At 40.2% G+C, this 25,878-nt stretch overlaps 1 protein-coding gene across 1 annotated transcript in view; it reads right to left on the bottom strand.

Annotated features, from left to right (window-relative positions):
- PHACTR3 (phosphatase and actin regulator 3) overlaps nucleotides 1-19,257 on the bottom strand; it is a 145,894-nt gene extending 126,637 nt beyond the window's left edge. Inside the window, exons 1-3 of the mRNA XM_081324078.1 lie at nucleotides 19,096-19,257; nucleotides 15,191-15,268; nucleotides 5,180-5,359 (exon numbers count right to left, since the gene is read on the bottom strand). Of these exons, the coding sequence (XP_081180204.1) occupies nucleotides 5,180-5,359; nucleotides 15,191-15,268; nucleotides 19,096-19,252 (415 nt within the window). The 5' untranslated portion in view covers nucleotides 19,253-19,257. The remainder of the gene's footprint in view (nucleotides 1-5,179; nucleotides 5,360-15,190; nucleotides 15,269-19,095) is intronic.
- Nucleotides 19,258-25,878: the final 6,621 nt, after the last annotated feature.

The raw sequence follows: 25,878 nt of genomic DNA on the forward strand, positions 1-25,878 counted from the left end.
GCCATAAAAATATGCTACTGGTTGTCTAGCCACAGAATTCCAGTAATAGGAGCAAAGTATAAGCCCCAACAAATGAAATGATTGATTGATTTGATTTATTATTGATATAATTCATTGATTTATTATTGTATCTTATGATTTATCACTTTGTTGCTTGTATATACCCTGAGATCTTATGCACTGGAGATAAATTCCTTGTGAGTCCAATCATACTTGGCCTGTTCTGTTCTGTTCTGTTTTGTTCTGTTTCGCTCTGCTCTGCTCCACTCCATTCCTATCAAGTTGTTTTTGACACTCAATGATTACTTAGATAAGACATTCTACAGGATAAACTATCCCCAACTAGGCCTTTAATAAACATTTTGCCTAATAGATTACCTTCACTTTACAAATATCATTCTGAGCAGAAATATTAAAAATGGAAGTTCAAAAACATTTATATTTGTCTTCAGCTTTTCCTGGGATGTATACAGCGTATGTAAATGAGAAAGAAGGGAACAGGCATTGATTTTCAATTGCATGATTTTCAAATACACTTTCTGGACTTTTAATTTTAATTCTGTATTCTTACTGAAATTCCTTGCATTCTAGTTTTTGTTTTTCATTTATTTTCTGCCTTGGAAAAATCCCACTGAGAGAGAGTGAGATTTAAATTTTATATATTGTAAGCCACCGAGAGTCTTTTTGAAATCAAATAGCCTTCAAAAATCTACTGAGTGAGTGAATAATCCATGGTAGTTAAACTTCAGGAAATGAATTGGACTGTCCTGAACACAATACAATAAAATTAAAACAAAGAATGCACGATTGAAGCAATTCAGATGCTTGGCAGCTTAGCCACTAGAGGGCAGCTACGTTTCTTTCGTTGAGAATATTATAGGGATATTACAAAAGCTATTTGCTACTCACTATTTCAAAATCCTTTCCAATAAGATAAGTACATTGATACTCATATATTTTTTTCTGTCTTCAAGGAAAGACAGAAGATGTATAGTTTTACTGTATGAAAACTAGCTTCTGTTGCAATACACCCTGATACACCCCACATACAAATATTTTATGTTTAATCATGGTGTATCTATATCTTAGTGTATCTATACTGGAGCAACGTACAGTGAAATCACATGCATTATTTGTGAAGGGAAAATACATGGCTTTGTGTGTCAAAACACACAACTATTGCAGACATACAGGCCAATTGTCAGTCCTTTGACACTACTTCATAAAATCACTTATTGTTCCTCAGTTGAGATGATTACTAGTGTCAGCAGGAGCTTTTTTAATCACATATCACAGCGAACTGTGTTGTCAGATTCATATTTCCCTTTCACAGTTCAGGTCTTTAAATTCTTTCACTGATCTCCAGTCTAGTTCCGTATCATGTCATCCCCTATAGCCAAACGGTAGTTATGAGGAAGAGGAAGAACACCATTCCCTTCTCATCCAAGAAGCTTCATCAGTTGTCACAATTGATGAAGCTTCTTGGATGAGAAGGGAAATGTCTTCTTCTTCCTCCTCAAAAAAAATACAGTCCAATTGCCTTTTTAAAAAATCAACTTTGAGACAACTATGACCTGGATGACTGAGAATCTCCCTACACATTTCCCCATAGCTGAACTTCCCCATGGCTTTTCTTCTTTGCAGCTTAACTGGGTTTTCTTTTAAATGCAAATTTCAGCAACCCAACCTGTGGTTCCCATAGTTCAGGAATTCTGGGAGTTGAAGTCCACAAGTCAGAAAAGAGCCAAGGTTCTCTATCCTTGTCCTAGGGCATGGGTAGGCAAGCTTGGCTCTTTTATGACTCGTGGACTTCAACTCCCAGAATTCCTGAGCCAGCCATGCTGAGGGGAAAGGGAGAGGTTTCCAAGCTGAGCCATGCTGGCTCAGGAATTCTGGGAGTTGAAGTCCACCAGTCATAAAAGAGCCAAGGTTCTCTATCTTTGTCCTAGGGCCTAGGTAGTCTTTATTCCTCAAGAAATTAAACCTGAGCACAGAATTTGTGTACATCCCTCCCGATTTCTTGCGTGCCTATCAATTTTCCTTTCTATTATCCTTTCCTATTATCTTTCATAAAACAGACTATTTGGGGATTTTGGATTGTATTTTTTTGTATTCTGCTTTGTATTGTATTCTGCTTTTAATTGTACTCTGAAAGTGACATTGATACCACTCTTTGAACAATGATCATATATTGATTATTTTAATTGATTTATTGATCTCATTACTACCCTAGCTTTTTCCAAATAAATCAAAAAGCACAGGGGCCTCATGTTTCCTCCTTCCTTGTGAATTAATAACCTAACATCTAATAATGGGAGATCTCTTACAGCCATTTGTCTGATGGGTGTCAAACATGAGTGCATCACACGATGTATCGTGACTTTTTTGCCTTTGCAGAGCAGGGGTGGGCGTGGCCTGCACGTGACGCATCTGGCCCGCGGGCTGCCAGTCTGACAAACCTGGTTTCCTGCCTGAGCAAGTGGTTGGACTAGAAGACCTCCAAGGTCCCTTCCAACTCTGCCATTCTGTTATTCTTTTTTTGTGTCCTAAATTTTCATCCTTTCCAACAGGAGTCCCCAATCACCAGTCCGTTGCCTGGCACCGATCCATGCCAGAAACTGGGGCCACACAAACAAGGATAACCTCATTTTCAGGATGCAGGTTCTTTCCACAGAACCGGTCCCTGGTGCCCAAAAAGTTGGAGGCTGATGCATTACAACAAACTAGCTCTTGACTGACCTTATAGAAGACAACTCTTACACAAAATACAATATTTCACACTCTGTTTAGCTTTTCCACCTGTTTTAGGAAGACTTCAAACAAGAAAGGATTCTAATTATGATTAAAAACATCAAGTCCCACTATCCCCTATCATCCTAGCTTACATTGACTGCTATTTCCATCCCTTCGATGGAACGTAGATTCTTTAAGATGCTTTCAAATTTCTAGTGATTAATTTCATTGAATTTATTTATTTGACTACATCCTTGGAGTCCAGGGTTACATTGTACATCAGACATGTCAAACACAAGGCCCGGGGGCCGGATCCGGCCCACGAAGTGGTTTCATGTGGCCCGCGAAGCCATCCTGGAAACAGTGAGGGAACGGCCCCCACTGCCTTGGCCCTGGCCCAGAGACCCTCCTCCTGCCAGAGACCCTCAGATCTGTCCCACTCCTGCCCAGGCCCCCCATAGGCACCCTTGATGCGAACGATGTAGAGCTGGCCATGCCCACCCAGTAGGCCATATGCACTCTAGCCACGCCCACACAGTAGGCCACGCCCACCCTGGCCATACCCACCCAGCCCCCTGAGGGCAACCACAATGCTGATGCGGCCCTCAATGAAATTGAATGTACGTTGTACAGGAAAGAATTCTCTTCTTTTTCCATCCCACTGAAGACAGGATTGCTAGGAAAGGAGAAGACATTTTCCTTTTGTGCTATGCCCCAGAAATATATTTAGTTGTCCTTTGAAAACAATTTTATGGAATGTTACTAACGATAAAAGACAAGGGAGTGCAGAAATAGATAAAAGTATTGTTGTTGTTGTTTTTTTAAAAAAACTTGAAGTAGATAACTCAGTGTCTTGACACAGAGTGACAAGGAAAAAGAAATGTCAAGGAAGTTGAAATCTTTCACCAGCACAATTCAATGTAAACCCAATCAACGAAGCATTAAACTATCCTTTTTGGCACCCAACATCACAATCTTCTTTGTATATAATGTCTTCAAGGCAAACAGAGTGATTTCACAGTAGTATCCGTTGGTTTGCTCTGCCTACTAATTAGGAGGAAAATGTGGATTTTGAAGGCCCTCTGATTAGTTCTGAGATTTTACCCAGCGGAACTTTTTGCAGAAAGTTGATAAGTTCATCTTTTCTAAAAGAAATAAATAAATCTTAAAAAATATACAACAGAAGTTGATACACAAAGTATCTTTCAGATCGGTGATTTGATACAACAGTCCAGTTTCTTTTCCTCTCATTCTCCTTTGCTGCTTATCAGACATTGCTATAAAATCCTTCCTTCTGAAGCCACATCTTCAAATTTCAGCATGTTTACTTTTCTGAGAGTTATTATGACCTTATTTCATGTACCTTTCACTTGGATTTGCCACTTTGGTCTCTGTTGACTTTGCTGTAATTTTTTTTGAAAGCCACTTTGTTCTATATTTGACTTTAAATCAACTTTTCTTTTCTTTCTTTTATCATGGGTTGCTTAGGAGTAGGGACTTCAATGGCAAAACTCTACACACAAGGACATAAATATATATGACACTTCCAATGACAAACATTTATTGCCAACCCTGGTTTATTTTCCCATGCCATTCAGTCATTGCAATCTGTCCTTTTTAATATTTATATTTATGCTTATATTTCTTAACACTACCTTTTTTTAAAAAAAAGAAGTTCAACAGGATTACTGTTTTTAGGTGGCACATAGTTGAAAAGAAATAACTCAGCATATATTTTTTTCATCCTGGTGGATATTTTATAAAGTTTCATGCAGCTATTGAAAGGATTACTCATCAGTCTTATAGATGGACAGCTACACCTTAACCACATGCACATGCAGCTGAATTGCAAGCCTGAGCAATCCTAAATCAACATGGAATTCTGGCCATTCATTGCTTAATTATTTATTTTATTAGATTTTGGCAGCACCCAACTCCAGATTGTCTGTGGGTGGCTCATAATATCAAACAAATAATAAGATAAAAAGACAATACTGTATAAATAAACAAGATAGCATCTGACTAATCAATGAATAGACAGAACTTTATAGTTTAGCACCATCTAGAAGGGTGGTGGGGAAGGGTGGCCGTTTTATGAATTGTGGACTTCAACTCTTAGAATTCCTCAGCCAGCTATGTTTAGGAAGTCCTTAAGTCAGCTGAAGTTGTTTTCTTATTAATTACTAACCAAGAATTAAACACCTTTGCAGTCAGTGGAAAGAGCTTGGATCATTCCCTATTGCAGGGGTCTTCACACTCGGCCCTTTTATGACACATAGACTTCAACTCCCAGAATTCCTCAGCCAGGCATGCTGGCTGAGGAATTCTGGGAGTTGAAGTCCATGAGTCATAAAAAGACCGAGTTTGAAGACCCCTGCCCTATTGCAACCCACTTGTGGCCTTAAGGTAACTCAGCTGAAGCTCAGTGGAAAGGAAAGGCCAATACCTGGATCTTCTCTCAGTTCTTCTGAGTGCAGCTCCTCGCCAAGTGAGGTGGCCTTGGTGGTGGCTGATCTATGTTCCTGTTGCGTCTCTTCTGAGGTGAATGCCTGGCATGGGGGGGATGAAGGGTCACTCAGCATTGTTCTGGTGGCACCATCAGCAGTGCATGTTTTCCCTTCAGAATCTAGGATACCATGACATTCTGACATTAGTTCAACCATTCATGATGGCTTAAGCTCATGTTCCATAGTATAATGTTGAATCAGAAGGGGGCCACCCTTGAGAGAAAAGTTTAAAGGGAAACACTCAGGGACTTCCTTTGGACCCATAAAGAATAAGATTTGTACCTCGGGGTTGCAAATGGAGGGCCCTTGGTACTCTCTGATCTTGGTGGTTTTCTTGCAGACATTTCACTACCAAAACTAGGTAACATCATCAGTGCTAGTAAGGAAGATGGTTTGGCCTCAACTTATACTCTAGTGCAGGGGTGTCAAACTGCCGGCCTGTAGACTGGATGTGTCACGTGGAAGCCACACCCACCCCAGCTCCAGCAAGGGGAAAAAAGTTGCGATATGTCGCAACACATCACGTGACACGGCAAGTTTGACACCCCTGCCCTAGTGGCTTCCTTTCTCAGTGTTGGTGGGAATGGTCTTGAAGATTCTTTGGTTGGGTTGTTCACTGTTAACTTGTTTTGTATTGTTAACTTGATGTTACCTAGTTTGGGTAATGAAACATCTGCAAAAAAAACCCGCAACCAAGCTCAGAGAGCACTAAGGACCCTCATTTCCTTGGGAGTTATCACTTGAGAGATAGACTAGCTCCTTCTGAAATAGATCATCACATAATCAGGCTCTATTTATTATGCTGGGAGGGAGGCTTTCCAAATGTTTGGAACAATCACTCTCATCATTTCTAGCAAAAATGCCCACACTTCACAAAGAAGAATATTATTCTACTAGTTTTTGCTCTGAATCCGGTTCAGTCGTGGCATGCAAAATTTAGTGGGAGAGGCTATTAAAAGAGAACAACAGAAGACAAACAACTCTCCAACACTTTATTATATGCTACTAATGTGACAAAGAATAAAACTCAGAGTTTTGCTATCTACACAAGCGGCACAAAAAAACAAGCAAGATTTCAATTCCAGGACCCCATCCGATAAAACCAAAGGACTACTAACGCAAACTATATGCTGCTTCAAGAAACCCACATAACAATCGCCCCTCAAGGGGACCAAAATTTTAAGCAATCTTTCTTCCCATTCAGACAAATTTCTGTCTTTATCTGGCCCCTTTCCTATTCCCTAGTGGAATCCATCTTGATCACAATGTACTGCTTTAACTTCCTTCTATAAGTACATGCTTGCCATTTTAAAGGAACTCTGCATTTTAGAGGCTGCAGTTGTGCTACAGAAAACAAATTATTGCCAGACCGTGACACCTAATTATCACATATGCTGGAGGGGGGTTGTGATTTCTCTTTCTGTGTTCTAGATGACACAGGGTTGTCTGATACACTGAGATTTGATAAGCATTGTGATTATTTGTAAATAATTACTTGTGCCTATCAGATATGTCCTTATCTTAAGTGTAAGAACTGCTTTGCCATCTATCTTCCTGGTAAATTTTAAAGAGGCAGTTCAAAAAGATCTGATCGTCTCAAGCATCTTTCATAGAAGAAGGGGATACATAATGCATAAGAATTGTCTAGGAAACCCTAGCTTTAAAAATATTTAGAGTTGTTAAAGAATTACATAAAGAACAGGAGTGGCTAAACTAGTTATTTTAATTCAACTCTTTTTTATTATTTGTAAGTTTTAAAATTTAGAGGTTTTTAGGCTCTGATTACTGGAGTAAAGATAACCATTCCCCTATAAAATGTATCCTGAATCCATGGAAAATACTCTGTTTGTGTGTTTTACAAATTTTATGACGATGTTATTTGCATTAGTAAAGCATATACAGTGATATGGATGAGTTAGTTGTTTGTTAAGAAGAACATCCTGTCAGCACCTGGGACAGCTCCCTATAACAGCTATTGTTCCTTCCTTCTTAGGCAACAATTACAGTGAAATTTGGCATTTCCACAAAGCAGCTGAAGCTAATATATGTGACACTAATAAGATTAACCTTTCTGTACAGAACCTTTCTGTAGAAACATCTGTATTCATGTATATAAACTAAGAATAAAAAGACTTCTGGCACTGTTAAAGTAGCATATAGGCGATACGTTCATTTCTACAGTTACAGTATGTATGATACTTTTTTTAAAAATGGAAGAACTAATAATCCACAAAGAATTTAATATACTGATGGGTGGAATTATCACTGTGCTCATCCAGAATGAGCTTCCCAAATTTTCTTGACACTATTCTTTTTGTGCATTTTAAATATTAAATAATATTTCAAATGTTAAAGAAGAAAAATAACTCCCATGGATCTTATTTCAGAATCAGTTAGAATTTTGCATGCTGTTCACAAATTTGTCAAGTATCTTATTCTTATGCAGGTGCCAATGTATAATCAATATTATACATTGATTGTAACGAGTATCTTAGGAGTGTTCCAATATTTGAGGGGCTGCCACAAAGATGGGGGGGGCAAACTATTCTCCAAAACCCCAGAAGGCAGGACAAGAAACAATAGATGGAAAATAATCAAGGAGAGAAGCTATTTAGAACTAAGGAGAAACTTCCTAATAGTGAGAACAATTAACAATTGTTAATTAACCAGTGGAACGCTTTGCCTCCAGAAGTTGTGGGTGCTCCATCTCTGGAGGCTTTTAAGAAGAGACTTGTTCAAAATGGCATAGGGTCTCCTGCTCATGCAGGGAGCTAGATGAACTCCAAATTTCCTTCCAACTCTATTGTTCTATGTCCTATGACAGGGGTGTCAAACTGCTGGCCCGCAGGCCGGATGCATCATCTGGAAGCTGCGCCCACCCCATTGCCAGCAATGGCAAAACCATCCCGATATGTTGCGTGACATCACGTGACGTCACGAGTTTGACGTATCTATCCTATGAGATAAATCTTTACTGGGCTACAGAAAGCAAGTTCTTGAGGGTTGTTGATCCTTTTCTTATTTTGGAGTAATCATATGTTTTTTCTAAATGGACGTGGAACCTATTTCCTTTTCCTTTCCTTTCTCAAATAGAACAAGTTGACCTCTGTGACCAAAGCTTTAGCAAATTCGATTAGGAAATATAGGTCTCTAGTTAGATTTCCCCATCACAGACATTCCTGCTAAAAAGCGTTAACTCTGGCTGACCATATTTTTTTAAAAAAAATGTTTTACCAGCAAATCCAGCTCAATTTCTAATGTCTATATGAGCATGAGTTGTGATGGGGGGTTTGGGGCAGTCCTTGATGCAAGATTCCTTCACCCTTGTTATTATTTCAGCTAGAATTTCTGGACAATCAATTTAAACGAATTGCTGTTCAGAAATCGATGTTTATGCCTTGGCATTTGGGGCCTCCAAATTCACCTCAGAATGCTCCTGGCTATATAAGGACTGTCAGAGGAGGTCTGGCTTGCTTGCCGCACAGTTCCCCAGCGCACAATTTTTAGAGGCTGAATTCGCCCACTCTACTTCATAGTCACGTTCAGTGAAAAGTTACTGTTCTTAAAATAGGTTTTGCAGCACCATGGTTGCTATGATACCGTGGGAAGGGGGAGGGAAGGAGTTGGAAAGCCAACCCATGAATAATCATGGGCATATTACCAGCCTCTCACATTGTGCAGTGGCTCTATCTTCTTCCCTCTTTTTTTTCCTCTGCTCTATTCAATGCAGGCATTTGATGAAACCTCCACTTGAAGAGCTGAAACCAACCCCTAAGAGGGGGAAATTCCATCTGCTTTGCAGAGGGAAGCTGCATCTGTAAAATGCTGCATGGGCTTAAGAGAGAAACGGCTGAAGTCCTGATGGAGAAAGGTTGCTGATGTACTTTGCAGGCAAAGAGTTGTCCCTCGGTTCTAGACATGCCCAGGTGAAACTGGGAATAATTTTGGCTAAAAGACTCAGGAATGCCAGTTATTGAATTAGATGGCTGGATAATCTGATGCCAGTTAAATTCACTCCCCCAGTCCAAAAAAGGTGGTATTTTTTTTAAAAAAAGTAAAAAGTGAAGGGCTGTGCATGCTTTCAGAAGGTTTCAAAAGAAGTGTTCTGATATTTTTCAGCTTTCTCTGCAAGCTAGAAAAAACAATGCCGCTGCTTTTAGAGGCAGGCTAAAGGTAATCTATTGGCCCTTCGAAGAAACTGCATCCTTTCCTCAGATATAAATGGAAGTGCTTCTTTTCAAGATGGCCACTATCTCTCAGCCTGATCAACTTCACAGGATGGTTGTTTGAGGTAAATATGAGAGGAAGGAATGCCAGGTATGCCACCTTCCACTCGTGAAAGAAACAAACAGGATATCAATGTAACAATAAACAAATATTAGAGAGGGGGTGAGAAAGAGAGAGAAGGATCAGGATGTCTGCCCGTTTGAGTCAGAAATATCAAAATGGTAGCCACAACAACGCAGAAGCACAGAAAATAAGTGAAGTGTTAATTGCACTGTCTTGACCACCATCTTGACTTTTTTGACACACACACACCCAGTTCCAGAATTTTGGGAAGCTTAAGGGGAAAATCCAGAATTTTGGAAAGCTTAAGGGGAAAATCCAGAATTTTGGAAAGCTTAAGGGGAAAATCCAGAATTTTGGAAAGTTTGAAGGGAAAATCCAGAATTTTGGAAACCTTAAGGGGAAAAATTATAGTGAGTTGATTGGCGAAATGTCTTTGAATTATTTGAAATGCTTTTTTTCAGATTTCTTCCCATCTGGGCTGAATGAGATAAGCCGCCAGTGGGCCCATTTTCTACCTCTTCAATATTTGTGTCTGCTCTTCCTTCCATTCCTTTTCAAGCCTCCACACAATTTTTCTCATCTCAGTGGAATTTTGTTTTGACTACTTTATAACTGTTCTGTCCCAAATAAATCAGGCCAGTAGCTCTCTTCCTTATTCCAGCTGGTGGAGTATTTTTTTCCCCCTAGCACTCAATCAAAGTTTCCCTTTCAGAACACAAGAACATGAGCAGTGCCCTGCTGCATCAGACCCATGACCTATATAGACCAGCAGTCTCTTCTCTCAATGACCAACCAACTGCCCAAGGAAGTCTATTAGTCTTGCAGCAGGAGACTAAGTCTTCAGAGGCAGTCACACTATCATGAAGGCTAATAGTCATTGAGCCCCATGATCTTCATAAATTGATTCAACCCTTTTTTTGAAGACAACCAGGTTGGTACCCAGCACAACATCTTGTGATAGCAAATTCCAAAGTTAAAAATGCCTTTCTGTAACTAAAGTCCATATTTCATGCTCTGCACTCTGGAATGTTAAAGAAGAGCTCTTGGTCATTTTCTCCACAGCATCCTTCAAGTATTTCAAAAATACTAACATATGTTCCACTCAGCTATCTTTCCCCAAGACTAAAGATACCTAGCTCCCTCAAACATTCCTTGCAATAGTTAGTTTCCAGGCTCCAGATCATCTTTGTTCCCCTTTTCACATCTACTCCAACCCCGTCTGAATTGATAAAACATGTGAAGAATGGTTGCAGGAATTGGGTTTGTCTAGTCTAATGAAAAGAAGGATTGGAGTGACATGTTAGCAATGTTGCAACTTTTGAGGGGCTGCCACAAAGAAGAGGGGGGGGTCAACCTATTTTCCAAAGCACCAGAAGACAAGAAACAATGGAAACTAATCAAGGAGAAAACCAACCCAGAACTAAGGAGAAATTTCCTGATAAAGAGAACAATAAACTAGTGGAATGGATTGCCTGGAGGCTTTTAAGAGGAGACAGGACATGGTATAGCACCTGAAATGGTATAGGGTCTCCTGCTTGAGCAGAAGATTGGACTAGAAGACCTTTGAGGTCCCTTCCAACTCTGTTAATCTGTTATTCTGGTTTCAAAGATTCTGTCCCAGAACTGGGTAGCAGCCAGTAGGATCTAAGTAGGGTCTGTCCATGAAGTTGTTATCAACTTCACTTTCAAGATCCTTTTCATTTGACCAATTCTCTTGTGAATTTGATGTCTTTATCTTCTTTGTCTCTGCTAAACCATACTTCTCTTCCCAAAGCTCCATCACTGGAGACAATCTAATCTGTTGAGGGACATGGAGATTGGAATCTGTTCCTCCTATATTTGAGTATTATCATCTTTTTAGGATTCATTAAATAGCTAAGATGTTACAAAATACAAGGAGCACACTATGGACCTTTAAGCATTGGTTGAGTAACCCTGAAATTGTTTAAAAGACAGATTTAAATTTAGAATTCACTGCCTCTTCTTTTTGAGCTATGTTCTTCAAAACACACCCAACCATCAAGATACCTGCATTACAAATATCCAAATTATGTATCAGTGATGCTCATTCTCCACTTCATATATGGTCAGGCAAGGGCAAGGCATTGATATTTAAAGCTGATGGGTCAATAGCTCCTATGATCCACTGATTACAACAATACCCTCATTAGAGTTGGGATCCAACTGGAAGTTAGGGAGAAGGGGGACGGAGGGGGACCTACTTCTTTAGTTAATTGCATAAGTCAATGTGATACGACAGAATCTCAAGGGGCTTCAAGATTTAATGCACTCTGCTTGGCATAATATTGCAGATCTGAAAGACACAAATTATTGCATTAAAGTAGAATTTAATTGGGAAAGGTTAGGAAGTAATTGCTGCCTATCTTGCTTTAATCAGAACAGGTCTATGAATAGTTATTGAAAAAGACACTGCAGGTGAATTTTAATAAGGGTCTAACATCACTAAAATTGTAAAATAAACCCTTGAGACCCCAGACATCTCTTGTAAAGGACTAACATGGCTATATAAGTCTGCTCTTGGCAAACCATTATTTTCCCTCTCCTGCCTCTATGACGTAGGAAATAGAAGATTTCAGTACGACAACCACAATAGTCTCTGGCAGTGATAGCAACAACAAGACCTATCATACCTTAGGTCACACTGTATTTATTGTAATGTACTAGATGCTTGTTGTATTGGAGACATCCCAGTTCTCAGAGATTCTGACATTACTATTAAAGACAAGGATCTCTGGGAAAATACATTTCCTGGGGACCTAATATATTGTCCAAGCAATAGCCCAGATCTTTAAAGCAGCTATCCACAAAAGCCGTTCTGTCCTAAAATCAAATCTTAACTTGATCCTGAGTTGCTGAAATGAATGAACCAATGCATAAACATCTCATCTGGTTTAGTTTGGTAGCCCGAAACAGGGTATTTGATACCTAAAAAACAGGTCCTCAACTTACAATAGTTTATTTAATGACCGAAGTTACAACAGCACTGAAAAAGTGACTTTTGACCACTTTTCACACTTATGACCTTTGTAGCATCCCTATGGTCACCTGATCAAAATGCAGACACTTGGCAACTGGTTCACATTTATGACAGTTGCAGTATCTTGGGGGTCATGTGATCCCCTTTTGTGGCCTTCTGACAAGCAAAGTCAATGGGGAAGCCAGATTCATTGAACAACCGTTAACTGCATTTAGCAACTTAATAACTGCACTGATTCACTTAACAACTGTGGCACGAAAAGTCATACACTGGGACAAAACTCACTTAACAAATGTCTCGCTTAACAACAGAAATTTTGGGCTCAGTTGTGGTCATTAGTTAAGGACTACCTGTATTCTTGGACAGCTTTATAGAAATGCATCTCAAGTTTTCACACAGATCAAACTTCCTAGGAACCTCACAGGGATGTAACTCAAGGCAAGACATCTTGCCATCCTGAGCATCTTCAAAGAAGGACTGTCTAGAAAACTCATTATCCCTCTGGATCCAATTACTGTGTACAGTAGTCAACATGGGACAATATTTTTCACTGCAATATCAGCCATAAATATCACTTGGTGTTAATGATCTCTGGCCTCATTCCTAGAGTCATTTATCCCATTCCTTTATGGCCACACATCCTTTTTCTTTTTTAGCTTTATCATCATACAAATGCAATGACAACCACAGGGCTAAAAGACACAAAATAGCATAAATTGATAGACGTGCTGAGTAGCCACCAGCCTTGCGCAGAAGTCAGATGGAAACAGTGGTTCATCCACATAACCTATGACCATAATGACAACAGGAAAATTGGTGGTGGAGGGGAAGACACAAAGGTAGGGAATTGCCAAGAACATGAAGATGGTGAATGGACTAGAGTTTTCTCCCCTGAGCCATCCCACTCAAATTTTATTATGGATCCAGAGACAGTCTAATTTGGGGAGAAAAAAATTCTACTAAGCCCAACTAAGCCTCCTTCAAGAAAATATTTGTTAATATTCTGCTTCTTATACTTCATTATGAGATGATAGCATTTTAGACACGTCTCGTTACAGTACAGCACAACCAGTGATTTCAAGAAAGCAGGAAAGAGACATCCCTTTTAAAACTATTTGTACATTGTATCTACATTCAAAGCACTAATAAAGACTGTCCAACTGATTCTAACATCATTTGTCAGGTTTATACAATGCACGTGTATTTGATATTCTTTCAAAGTGGAGTTTTACTATCATATATTACCAGGAGGTGAATCTGGAATATATCTCTCAGGTTTTAAAGGCGTTTGGGGTTTACAAAATTAAGGGGCCTTTCTGTAGGGAAAAAAATAATAATCAAGGGTTGCTAGCCATATTTTGAAGAAAAAAGATTTCCAGGAGAGAATTAAAAAATCCAGAACGTGGAAGGCTGAAGAGAGGCAGAACTGCAAGGGAAGTGAATCCTTGGGGTGTGAGTTGACAAAGCAAGGCAACACTATGCAAGGCACCATGGCAGGGTGGGCAAAGATTGGAGTGTAGAATAATGAGGCTCCAAACCTTATCCCAAATCATGTCCTTTAATTCCTACTGTCAGCTTGAGGTGGTTTGGAATCCATTGCTTGTTTTTACTCAATTCAATATTGGCTTCCCCAAACTCTCCTAGCAAAAGATGGCAAGCATTGTGATTATACCAAATCTAGAGAGTCCCAGTTTGAAGAAGGCTCTGTTACGGGAAAAAAGAGAGAGAGAGAGAGAAGCAAGGGGGGGAGAGGATAAGCTGGACACCTTTACACCTTCGTTATGAACATAAAAAAGGGCAATAATTTAAGATGACAAGCAGAAGCCACTAATTTTAATACTGTTCATGACAAGCAAGTGATATGCAGTCATTATGACTGCATAGAACTTTATCCTCTCCTCCATAAAATTTGACTATTCCATTTTTAAAGTTAATGGAGTTGGCAGCCACCGCTGCATTTTCTGAACCTGAATCCTCTAGTTTCATTATGCACTGCACTTCCTTTCAATCATCCTCAATTTCCCCCTGTGTAGTCTTGCATGATAATGACAAGAGAGAAGTGATTCTGTTTCCTCTCCCCCAAAGCATGCAAAATATTATTCACATCCATCTCTTCCTAGTTCACTCCACCTTTTCCCTTAATTTATGGGACTACAGCAATTTCTCTGAACCCTTAGGCAGAATAGGGCAAAGTAGCAGATCCTGGAGAGTGCAAATGAGATGAAACGTATGTATGAGTGTCACAGCTAAGACCCTACTCTCAAAGACAACAGAATCAGAGAATTCTGAAACGTTTATTGTATTTGTTTATTAAATTTATATGCTATTGAAGCAACTCTGGGCGGCTTCATAGAATTCTATGAACCATAGAACTGGGTCAAGTAACCCATTTAAGCTTAGCCTTCTGTTTAGTGCAGGAAATGAAATAAAATTCATCTGCAGCGTGACCAACAACTATATAATGGAATTTTAGTGAGTGCCATTTCCCTTCCTTTGCCTCAGGCAACACACTATATTGAATCAGCTCTGCATTCCTGCTGCCCTTTTCTGGACCTTGTCTATGTGTGCTAAGTCATCCAGCATCATTATTTAACAGCAAAGTCAGCTCTAGGTTCTTAGAGGAAGGAAGGGATACAATACCACAAAGATCACTTTCACTTGCCTTGTTCCATAATTTCCAGGAGGCCTTTCTTAATTAGCTCGTCCCGGCTTTGCCTTGTGGATGTCTTCTTCTCTAACACTGCAAAAAGGGGGGTGAGTATGATCAACATGGAACATCAGAGTTGACAGTCAATGGAAATGAATAGTCTAAGAAGACTGCATGAATGAATGAAGGATGTCCGGCTTGAACTATGGCATAATAAATGGAAGACCACCAGTAATAGTCATTTTTTCCCCTTTCGCTTTGTTTTATGCAAACTGCACCAATGATTCCTAATTTTTGTATTCCATTCTTCATCAAGTAGTTCAGGGGACTATTTCAATGATTTAGAGCCAGCAGTCCTTCTTAAACCAGCATCTTTTAGACAAGTTGGATAAAACCAGAAAGTCAATATTGGCAGAAGATAGTGGAAATTACACTGAAGCAAGTCAGGCCAGGAAAGTCTGATTGAGGATACAAATCCAATTTTTCCCAGTTGACTTTAAAACACTGCACCAAACTGGTTATATATTTTGCTTTCTGTAATCAAATTGAACCCACACCTTTCCCCTAATCCTCTATGGGGGCTAAATCACATCTCTAAGGCTTTCAAAACTCATTATCACACTCAAGGAGAAGACCTAAAACAAGGTTGCATTTTTTTTTCTGGGCCCAGAATTGGTCTATGCTGGGAATAGGTTAGGACCCCGGTATACTAGACCAAAATTAGGAAATAGGACTAGGACAAAAATTAAATTTGATTTCATCTACATTTAAATATAATTAAAATGAAATAATAGTTACTGCAATTATTCCTTAGTCATGGAGTTAACTGTTTTCTTCTTTTCTCACCTTATTAATTACAACTTGCTAACAGATTTTATTTATTTAGATCCCACCTTTCTTATTTTTACAAATAACTCGGGACAGCAAACATATCCAACACACCTTCCTCCTCCTATTTTCCCCACAACAACAACCCTGTGAGGTGGGCTGACAGAGAATAACTGGCCCAAGATCACCCAGAGGGCTTCCATGGCTAAGGTGGGACTTGAACTCATAGTTTCTCGATTTCTAGCCTGGTGCCTTAATCGTTAGACCAAACCAAATCAAAATAGACCAAACCTTAACCACTAAACCACTTTTGAATTGGTACGCTCTAAGGACCATACCAAAGATTTTACGGAATTAACAGATGCTCAAGTTGTCTATCTGTGTTCAGTGCCAGATCAAGTGTCTATACAAGACTACCTTGACTGATAGTATCACCTCCCACCAATGTAAAGATTGGCAGTTTTAGAATGTTCAGAAGGAGAGCAGGATTGGTACCCCAGGCCAGGGGTAGGCAACCTTGGCTGTTTTATGACTCGTGGACTTCAACTCCCAGCAAATTGTTAAAGCTACTTGCAGGCTTATCTCAGGGTCACCTGAGTAGTGCAAATGGGTGTGGAGCCTTCTTGGAACTGTTCAAAGGACTGTGTTGTAGACTGGAGATAGATGATGTCATAAACCTCCAGGTGGCCTCAACGACTCTAAAAGAATGCAAATGACCAGCTGTCTGCAAGAAATATAAATCCTTCCATTCCCCACCATCCAGTCAGAGCTGAAGAAGCTTCTTGGATGAGAAGCAAAACATCTTCAAAGAAAAACAAGGAAGTCCAGTTGCCTCATGAAAAAGCATCTTTGGAATATTCCAGCCAGTTCACTGGCTCCAAAGTATTGTCTGACCAGCTTAGGTTTCTCGTTTTAAAAGCAAATTGTGGATTGCGGATCTTTCAGAAACTCAAAGAACTGCTGATAGTTGGAGTCAATAATGTTGCACAACTTAGTTTATCATAATATGAGGCAGTTCCCAACAACATACTTTTGCTGAATGTTGCAGAATTTTGAAGAAATGTAGCAAACAAAGCTATAATAAGATGCAGCCTTAAAATGTTTAATTTGCTAAAGGTCAGTCTATCAGGCTACCATAACAGGTACAGAGACAGTAAAACAGTTATCAACCTTTATAATATAATCTTGACAAAATTAAGGTTGAAGAATTTTATCAGTGAAGTTGCGCATGGCTGAAGGCTACATTCTGACGTTAATTCCCAAAGTAATTAGAGGATATTTATTTTAAACTCATTTCTTCATTCATTTTGAACCAGAGGAGGCCATCTAACAGACTGAAAAGCAACCAGAACCACTGAACGTATTCTGTACCTATACATTAATCTTATTTTGTACTGAAGTGGTGGAACTTTAACATACAAGCGGAGTACAGGTAATCCCTGACTTGGGAGCACTTCCTTAGCGAACGTTCGAAGTTATTCCAGAAGCACCCCCTAGTGTTTACAAAAAGTCCCAAAATGAAAAATGTTGCTGCACCATAGCAGTCATTCACAAATAACCGCAGTGGCATTGCAACATTCACCCTTGCTATTCCCTCCCACCCTCCACCACCCTGGGTCTCTCTAAGCACTAGACTTTGGATAATCATCAGCCAAAGATCGAAATCCTTCACTTTCTTGGCTACTCCAGCCTTTGGTGTGTTCGCAGAGAATGGAGGCCTAAAGTAAGGCAAGATCATGCGAGATCAGTGGCGCGAGATTCTGTCCTCTGCAATGGAACTGAAGCTGGGGGAGGTTTTGGCATGCCTCCGGAGGCCCCATCCAGACATTGGAGGCCTTTTCCAGGCCACTGCCTTCTGGGCATCAGTGGCCTTTTCTGGGCTGCTACCACCCGGAAAGGAGGCTGGGGGACACTTCCGCAAACTTCCAGAGATCCGATCTTGGCCTCGGAGGCCTCCTCCAGGCCTCCAAGGCCCAGAATGGAGGCCATGGGTGGCAGCTACATGCTTCCGGAGGTCCATTCTGGGCCTCAGAGGCCTCCCTCTGCTCTTGTCAGGAGCAGAGAAAGAACAGTGAGGCTGGAGAGGAGACAGATCTTCACAAGTTAAGTGTCCTGGCATGGCAGGATTGGGGAGGAAGCATGAAGTATCTCAGTGAGGGCTTGGGTGGTCTAAAGCAGATGGCCTGTTCCATCATGAGGCCCTTCATGGCCTTCCCCACCCTGAGATACCTCATGTTCACTTAACGAGCCACACATTTGCCCACACACTAAATTAGCTAATGTGTGGGCGAAAGCTGGGAGTGAATCACGTTCAAGGTACGAGATTCACTCCTACGAATCCTCAAGTTACAAAGGGGATCCATTACATTCGTAACTCGAGGACTACCTATATCCCACTAGTTAGCATTTGGCAATCCCTTGTCACAAAGAAAAAAGCAAACACTGTAGTCACACTTGAAATCAATAGGGATGACAAGAAAAATAATAATAGAAAGATGAGATTTCCTAGTAAGAATTAATATGTAGAGGCACCTGACTAACCAGCTCCTTGGTGGTTCTGTGTTGAATTTTAAATTATATATGAGGAAAACATGGATTCTAATATCTGTCTGTCTGTCTGTCTGTCTGTCTGTCTGTCTGTCTGTCTGTCTGTCTGTCTGTCTCTCTCTCTCTCTCTATCTCTCTATCTATCTATCATCTCTGTGTGTGCGTGTGTGCGTTCGTATGTAAACACACATGCTTTTTTCCTCTTTCAACTATCAAGGGAATTGGTTAGGAACTAGACTAGACTCTTTACAATCCTGAGCTTCTGAAATGTTTGTTCAACTGCTCTTCGGGAATTGTATCAACTACTTCCCACATAGTTTCCATTAAGACACTGGCCTTTGAAATTTGCTTCTTAAAGAATAAGAGCCAAAATTCTCAGCTCAGCTGTCTTTGGAAACCTAGAGAAGCTGCTCTCTTTTCTCCACACTTGAAAACAATGTACATATGGTCCTGGCACTTTTTCAGATACACAGCAATCTGCGTCCCAGCCATCCAGGTCCTGCCCGTTACTTTGCTGTGCCAAACAGGTGATGCCTGTCACTTACCTGTAGACGATTGCTTCAGTTTCTCATTCTTCTTTTTCCTCCACTTCCATGGTTTGAAAATCCTGCCCAGCGTGGCTAGTTTGCTATTCCTTCGGACAGGAGGAGTTCGGATCCCTGAGACCAGATATTCAGAACGCACTGCGGGGGATTGATCCATTTCCTCTGAGAAGGGAGTGAGAGAAAACAGTTTTAGTGGTTGAGGAAAGGAAAACATCTTGAAGAGATTACAGTACGGGTAAGGCTTGAAGTGGTGATGGATCGGTGGGTGTCTGGTTTTTTTTTGTTGTTTTGCAGAGAAATAATGCTTAATTGGGTTCCTATTTTGGAACACACAAAGGAAAAGGGGGGAAAAAGCTGGAGTTAACTCCCAACTCTGTTTAACCAGTAAAAATAGCTCATTTGACATTAATGGGAACATTTATTTTCCCCTGTCAATAGCAGAAACACTCTGCAATCTATCTCTAGTTGAAGATCCCCATTCTCTACTAAAGCCCCAGTTGGTCCCCAGTGCTCACCAGGTATGAAAAGCCAACCCTACTTTCCAGGAAAAACCACATGATCTGGAAGCATGAAAGGGGTTTGACCCTTTCTCAGGCTTGGTCCCTAGTGTAACAGAGTACTATTTCGACATTTTATTTGGCAGCTATCTCTCTGTCAAGTTTGGAAGGATGCCCAAATCCATAAAAACTCTGGGCAGGGTAGAACATTAAATAAGGAAAAGAACAATGTGCTGTACAGCTACAAGAGAAACATTTAAACTAACATAAAATCTTATAAAGGGCTTGGGTAGAGGGTAAGGAAGATGACCTTGACAGAAATGTACAGAAACTGTTGCCTAGGCAAAAGGAGATGAAGGACTTTTAAAGCGCGGAACAAAATAACATTTGGAAAGGGCTCAGGCAGATGCCTCCCTAATTTACTGAAGTATAAGGAGAAGGACAAAGAACAGTCAACCAGACTTGTAATGTTCTATAAAAAAAGGTAAAGTTTCCCCCGCACATGCGTGCTAGTCGTTTCTGACTCTAGGGGCCGGTGCTCATCTCCGTTTCAAAGCCGAAGAACCAGCACTTGTCCGAGGACATCTCCGTGGTCATGTGGCTGGCATGACTAGACGCCAAAGGCACATGGAACGCTGTTACCTTCCAACCGTAGTGGTCCCTATTTTTCTACTTGCATTTTTGTGTGCCTTCGAACTGCTAGGTTGGCAGAAGCTGGGACGAGTAACAGGCGCTCACTCTGTTACGCGGCACTCGGGATTACTTTTAGCCATCCTGCAGAACTGATTTTATGCTCCGCCCTATCTAACAGGGTTGGCAGCTCACCACCCATCCTAAACCCAAAGGCCTGGAGAAACAGCCATGTTATAATGCTTTCAGAGTAGGGGCACTTATAGATCTCTGGAGGCATCCTGTTCCAGAGGGCAGATGTTGGGACCCAAAAAGGTGTACTTCCCAAATCCAGACAGTGATATTGATTGATGGGGCCCATAATATGCCCAATCTATCCAATTACAAAGGATGAGCAGAAACCTTTGGAGGGATAACCCTCAGGTAATCAGACTCCATGCCACGACAGCTTTATGAGTGATAACCAGCAACTTAGATCACACTTAAAAGCTAACTGGCAACCAAGGAGCCATGATGTCACATGGGCATATTGAGACATACCCATTATTGTCTACAGTTGCATTCTGGGCTGTTGTAGCTTCTAAGTCAAGGGTCTCCAACCTTACCAGCTTTACGACTTGGGAGTTGCAGTCCACAAGTCAAAAAGTTGCCAAGGCTGGAACCCCCTGTTCTAAGTGACCTTCAAGGGCATCTCCATGTAGAGTTCATTGTAGTAGCCCAAACAAAAGGTGATTACCGCATGCACGAAGTTCTGAACCAATGTTCAGTGGATGGCATTGAAAAGGAATGAGCATTTTCAGTCACTTTCCCTCAAAAGGGTGAAAAGAAATTTTCAAACAAGAAAATTCTGGGGGAATGTTGTTAAAGACAGACAACATATACCGATTGGTTGATTGATTTGATTGATTTAATTTATATAGCCATTTATCTCACCTACTGTATGTGACTCTAGGCAGCTTATAGGAAAAACTAGAAAAGCTAGATGAAATACATGCAATACAAAAACTAAAAACATAGTAGCTGAGTGTCGTATTGGGCATAAAACCTAACTTTACCATAATTAAAATATAGTCAAGGACTATATTTTAGTCCAGGACTATATTTTAGTCCTACGTGTGCATCCTTCCTGTCATAGTATATCTTGTGGGCTTCCAAACTTAAAATCCCAGCACATGTCATCAGAAGAAAATTATAATTTCTGACTTGGGGGGGGGTGTTTTCTCTTTATGTGCTTTCTTGTTGTGTATTTTTTTCATTCTCTTTGGTGATTGATCATTTTTATCTTATGCATGTTTGTTTGAAAATGGATTAATAAAACAGTGCATCATGGAAAAAAAAGAGAAAGCTTTTTTCTGAAAGATAAAAAGGACAAGTATAAGAAGTGGAAAGAGGGGCACATAACTAAGGCAGAATATCAGCAAACAGCCCGTGCCTGCAAAGATAAAGTGAGGGAAGCTAAGGCTCAAAATGAACTAAGGCTTGCGACCAAAGTCAAAAATAACCAAAAAAGCTTCTTTCAACATATAAGAAACAAGAAAAAAGTTAAGGAAATGATTGGTCCATTAGCGGGGGAAAGTGGCAAGAAGGTGACAAGCAACAGGGAGAAAGCAGAACTATTTAACTTGTTTTTTGCATCTGTCTTTACACAAAGGGAAAAAACAGTCCAACCTACCAAAACCAGTGCCATAAAAAACAGAATATAAACGCAAGTAAAGACAGGCAAGAAAATGGTAAGTGAGCACCTGTCCAGCCTAGACGAGTTCAAATCACCAGGACCAGATGGATTACACCCCAAGGTTCTCAAGGAACTGGCAGACGTGATCTCAGAACCACTGAACTATATTTTTCAAAGATCCTGGAGCACTGGGGAACTACCAGAGGACTGGAAGAGAGCTGATGTAGTTCCCATCTTCAAAAAAGGGAAAAAAATAGATCCTGGAAACTACAGACCTAACAGCCTGACCTCAATACCTGGGAAGATTCTGGAAAGGATAATCAAACAACAAATCAGCGAACACCTTGATGCGAACAAAGTTATCACTAAAAGCCAACATGGGTTTGTCAAAAACAGATCATGCCAGACAAACCTTATTGCATTCTTTGACCAAGTGACAAAACTAGTGGTCCAGAGGAATGCTGTAGATATAATTTACTTGGACTTCAGTAAGGCATTTGATAAAGTAGATCACAACCTACTACTTGATAAGATAAAAAAATGTGGGTTAGATAGCATCACCACCAGATGGATTCGTAGCTGGCTGACAGGCCGTACTCAGCGTGTGGTCCTCAATGGAACTGCATCTACATGGAAGGAAGTGTGTAGTGGGGTGCCCCAGGGCTCTGTTCTGGACCCAGTGCTCTTCAACATCTTCATCAACGATTTGGATGAGGGGATAGATGGGGAACTCATCAAATTTGCAGACGACACCAAGCTGGCAGGAATAGCCAATACTCCAGAAGATAGGCTTAAGATACAGGAGGATCTGGACAGACTTGAACACTGGGCACTATCTAACAAAATGAAACTCAATTGTGAAAAAAGTAAGGTTCTACATTTAGGCAGGAAAAATCAAATGCACAGGTATAGTATAGGTGGTACCTTGCTCAATAGTAGTAACTGTGAGAGGGATCTCGGAGTCCTAGTAGACAATCACTTCAATGTGAGCCAGCCGTGTGCTGCAGCTGCCAAAAAAGCCAACACAGTGCTAGGCTGCATTAACAGAGGGATAGAATCAAGATCACGTGAAGTACTAATACCACTTTACAATGCCTTGGTAAGGCCACACCTGGAATACTGCATCCAGTTTTGGTCACCACGATGTAAAAAATATGTTGAGACTCTAGAAAGGGTACAGAGAAGAGCAACAAAGATGATTGGGGGACTGGAGGCTAAAACATATAGGGAACGGTTGCTGGAATTGGGTATGTGTAGTTTAATGAAGAGAAGGGTGAGGGGTGACATGATAGCAGTGTTCCAATATCTCAGGGGCTGCCACAAAGAAGAGGGAGCCAAGCTATTCTCCAAAGCACCTGAAAGCAGGACAAGAAGCAATGGATGGAAACTAGTCAAGGAGAGAAGCAACCTAGAACTAAGGAGAAACTTCCTGACAGTTAGAACAATTAACCAGTGAAACAACCTGCCTCCAGAAGTGGTGAATGCTCCAACACTGGAAGTTTTTAAGAAGAGACTGGCCAGCCATTTGTCTGAAATGGTATAGGGTTTCCTGCCTATATTAGCATAATATTAGCATAATCACCATAACTCTGTTATCTTGAGCTAAATTTCATACAAGGCCAGACACAATATTAAGATAGAAGATACCTAAAAATGTGCAAGGACACACAAGTCCAAATGCAACATCTCCTTACAAATAAACCGTTGCAGCTTTAGCTGAACAAAATCTCTACCCAACAGCTACAGTCCTTTTAAAATTACCCTTGCTCTGTGGGTCAAAAGTGATTTTTTTTGTTTTTAAAAAAGCATATTTATAGTCAAGCAAGAAAAAATTATAGTTATGACTAAGGATGTACAAAACCTTCTCTACAGAGTCCCAAAGGTGCTTTTTTAAGAGGCAACTGGACTTTCTTTGTTTTTCCTTGAAAACATTCCGCTTCTCATCCAAAAAGCTTATTCAGTTCTGCAGAAGCTTCTTAGATAAGAAGCGAAAAACATCTTCAAAGGAAAAACAAAGAAAGTCCAGTTTCCCCTTGAAAAAGCAACTTTGGGACAACCATGACCTGGATGACTGAGAATCTCCATAGAAGATTCGCTATAGGGCCATACCCAGGATATTATTTATTATTATTATTAAATTTATTTGCTGTCCATCTCGTGGTCTAGGTGGGATAAGTCACTCAGAGGTGGGATCTTCTTTGTGGCTCACTAACCAACCCCAACATGGAATATCCTTATCTGGGACCTGGCCATTTGGCAAAGCTAGGTTTTAAGGTTCTTACAAAAGACCAAGAAGGTGTGGTCAAATCTCAACTATAGGAAGGGCTCCCAAAGGCGGGGTTTTATTGCTGTTATAACAATGCAGGTGATAACTTGCAAAAGAATAGCACAGAATCAGGAAGCATGAATGAGATCTGTTGTGAGAGCTACACAGCCACCTACTGTGCATGTTAATTCTGAAGTCCAAAGATGGCTGCACTCATCCAGAGTATCCCGAGACCGAGTATTGTAATGTAATTTGTGTATTTATTTTAACTACCTCCAATATTTAAATGAGCAAAGCATTTTCTGAACCATATGCCACTAGAGTAACAATGGCAGAGGCATTTGCCTTGTGAAATGGTATGTTAAAGAAACACCCTGAATTGCCGATTCAATTTTAGAAGAGTGAAAATAGCTATTTAGGGTTTTTAAACTTTAGTATGGAATTTGAATCCCATTCAATAAAAATAATAAAAAAATAAAATAAAATAAAGATATAGAATCCAGATTTAGCCATGCTTTACATAGAACCTATTGTACTCAATGAAATGAATTAATCATGACAAACCATTGAATCAATAAATTAACATTAACACGTTTTCCAGAAGAACACTGCCATCCTCTAAACTCCGCTGAAGATGTTACCTAGTTTGGAAACAAAATGTTCAGAAACCAACCCACAAGCTTGGAGAACAAAACTTCACCCTCAGCTTTTCCTCTGTTCCAAGTTATTCTGCCTTTAAAGTTAAGTATTATGGCCCTAAATATCTATTTGCAGGAAAAAAAACTAGCATGCTTGCTATTTATTTATTTGTATTTGGTAAACAAAAAAAAATCTTTAGGGATGTACAAAAACTTTCCTACAGGGTCTTGTTCAAAAAGTCAGCCATCATTTCTAATTCAAAATATTCACTTCCAGAAAACTACAAAGCTATCTGTCTATGAAGGCACTGTCATCCAGGTCACAGTTATCCCAAAAGTGTTTTTTATGAGCAACTGGACTGTCTTGTTTTTTCTTTGAAGAAGAAAACAAAGCTGAAAAAGCTTCTTGGATGAGAAGCAAAAAGTCCATTTGCCTCATGAAAAAGCACCCTTGGGACTACAAAGCTACTGTATCTTTCAGAACTACTGGATATATATAGTTTGGGCTAAATGGGGCATTCTAGTTTTCTGCAGAACATTGTACTCCAAGAAGAGGAATAGTTTGGTCTAGTGCAGGGGTAGGCAACCTCTGCTCTTTTATGACTCACGGACTTCAACTCCCAGAATTCCTGAGCCAGCTTGGCTGGCTCAGGAATTCTGGGAGTTGAAGTCCGTGAGTCATAAAAGAGCCGAGGTTGCCTACCCCTGGTCTAGTGGTTAAGGATGCAGGCCAAACTGTGATTTCTAGTTCAGCCTTAGGCATGAAAGCTGGCTGGATAACTTTGGGCTAGTCACACTCTCACAGCCCAACTCACTTTACAGGATTGTTGTTGTGGGGAATGTAGGAGGAAGAAGGAATATTAGACATGTTTGCTGCTTTGAGTGGTTTATAAAAATAATAAAGGCAAGATATATATAGATATCTACAAAATGGCAATAATTGAGACAAAAAAGGAAGCGGGATTTAAGAAAAGCACAAGGTAGCTCAAGATTTATTTCCTTAAGCAATTTATTATATTTCCTGAATTAGAATGGAATTTTGGAATGGAATGAATTCCACTTTCTAAGGAGCAAACT

Source organism: Vipera berus, assembly GCF_964194415.1.
Source record: "Vipera berus genome assembly, chromosome: 3".
Lineage (NCBI taxonomy): Eukaryota > Metazoa > Chordata > Lepidosauria > Squamata > Viperidae > Vipera > Vipera berus.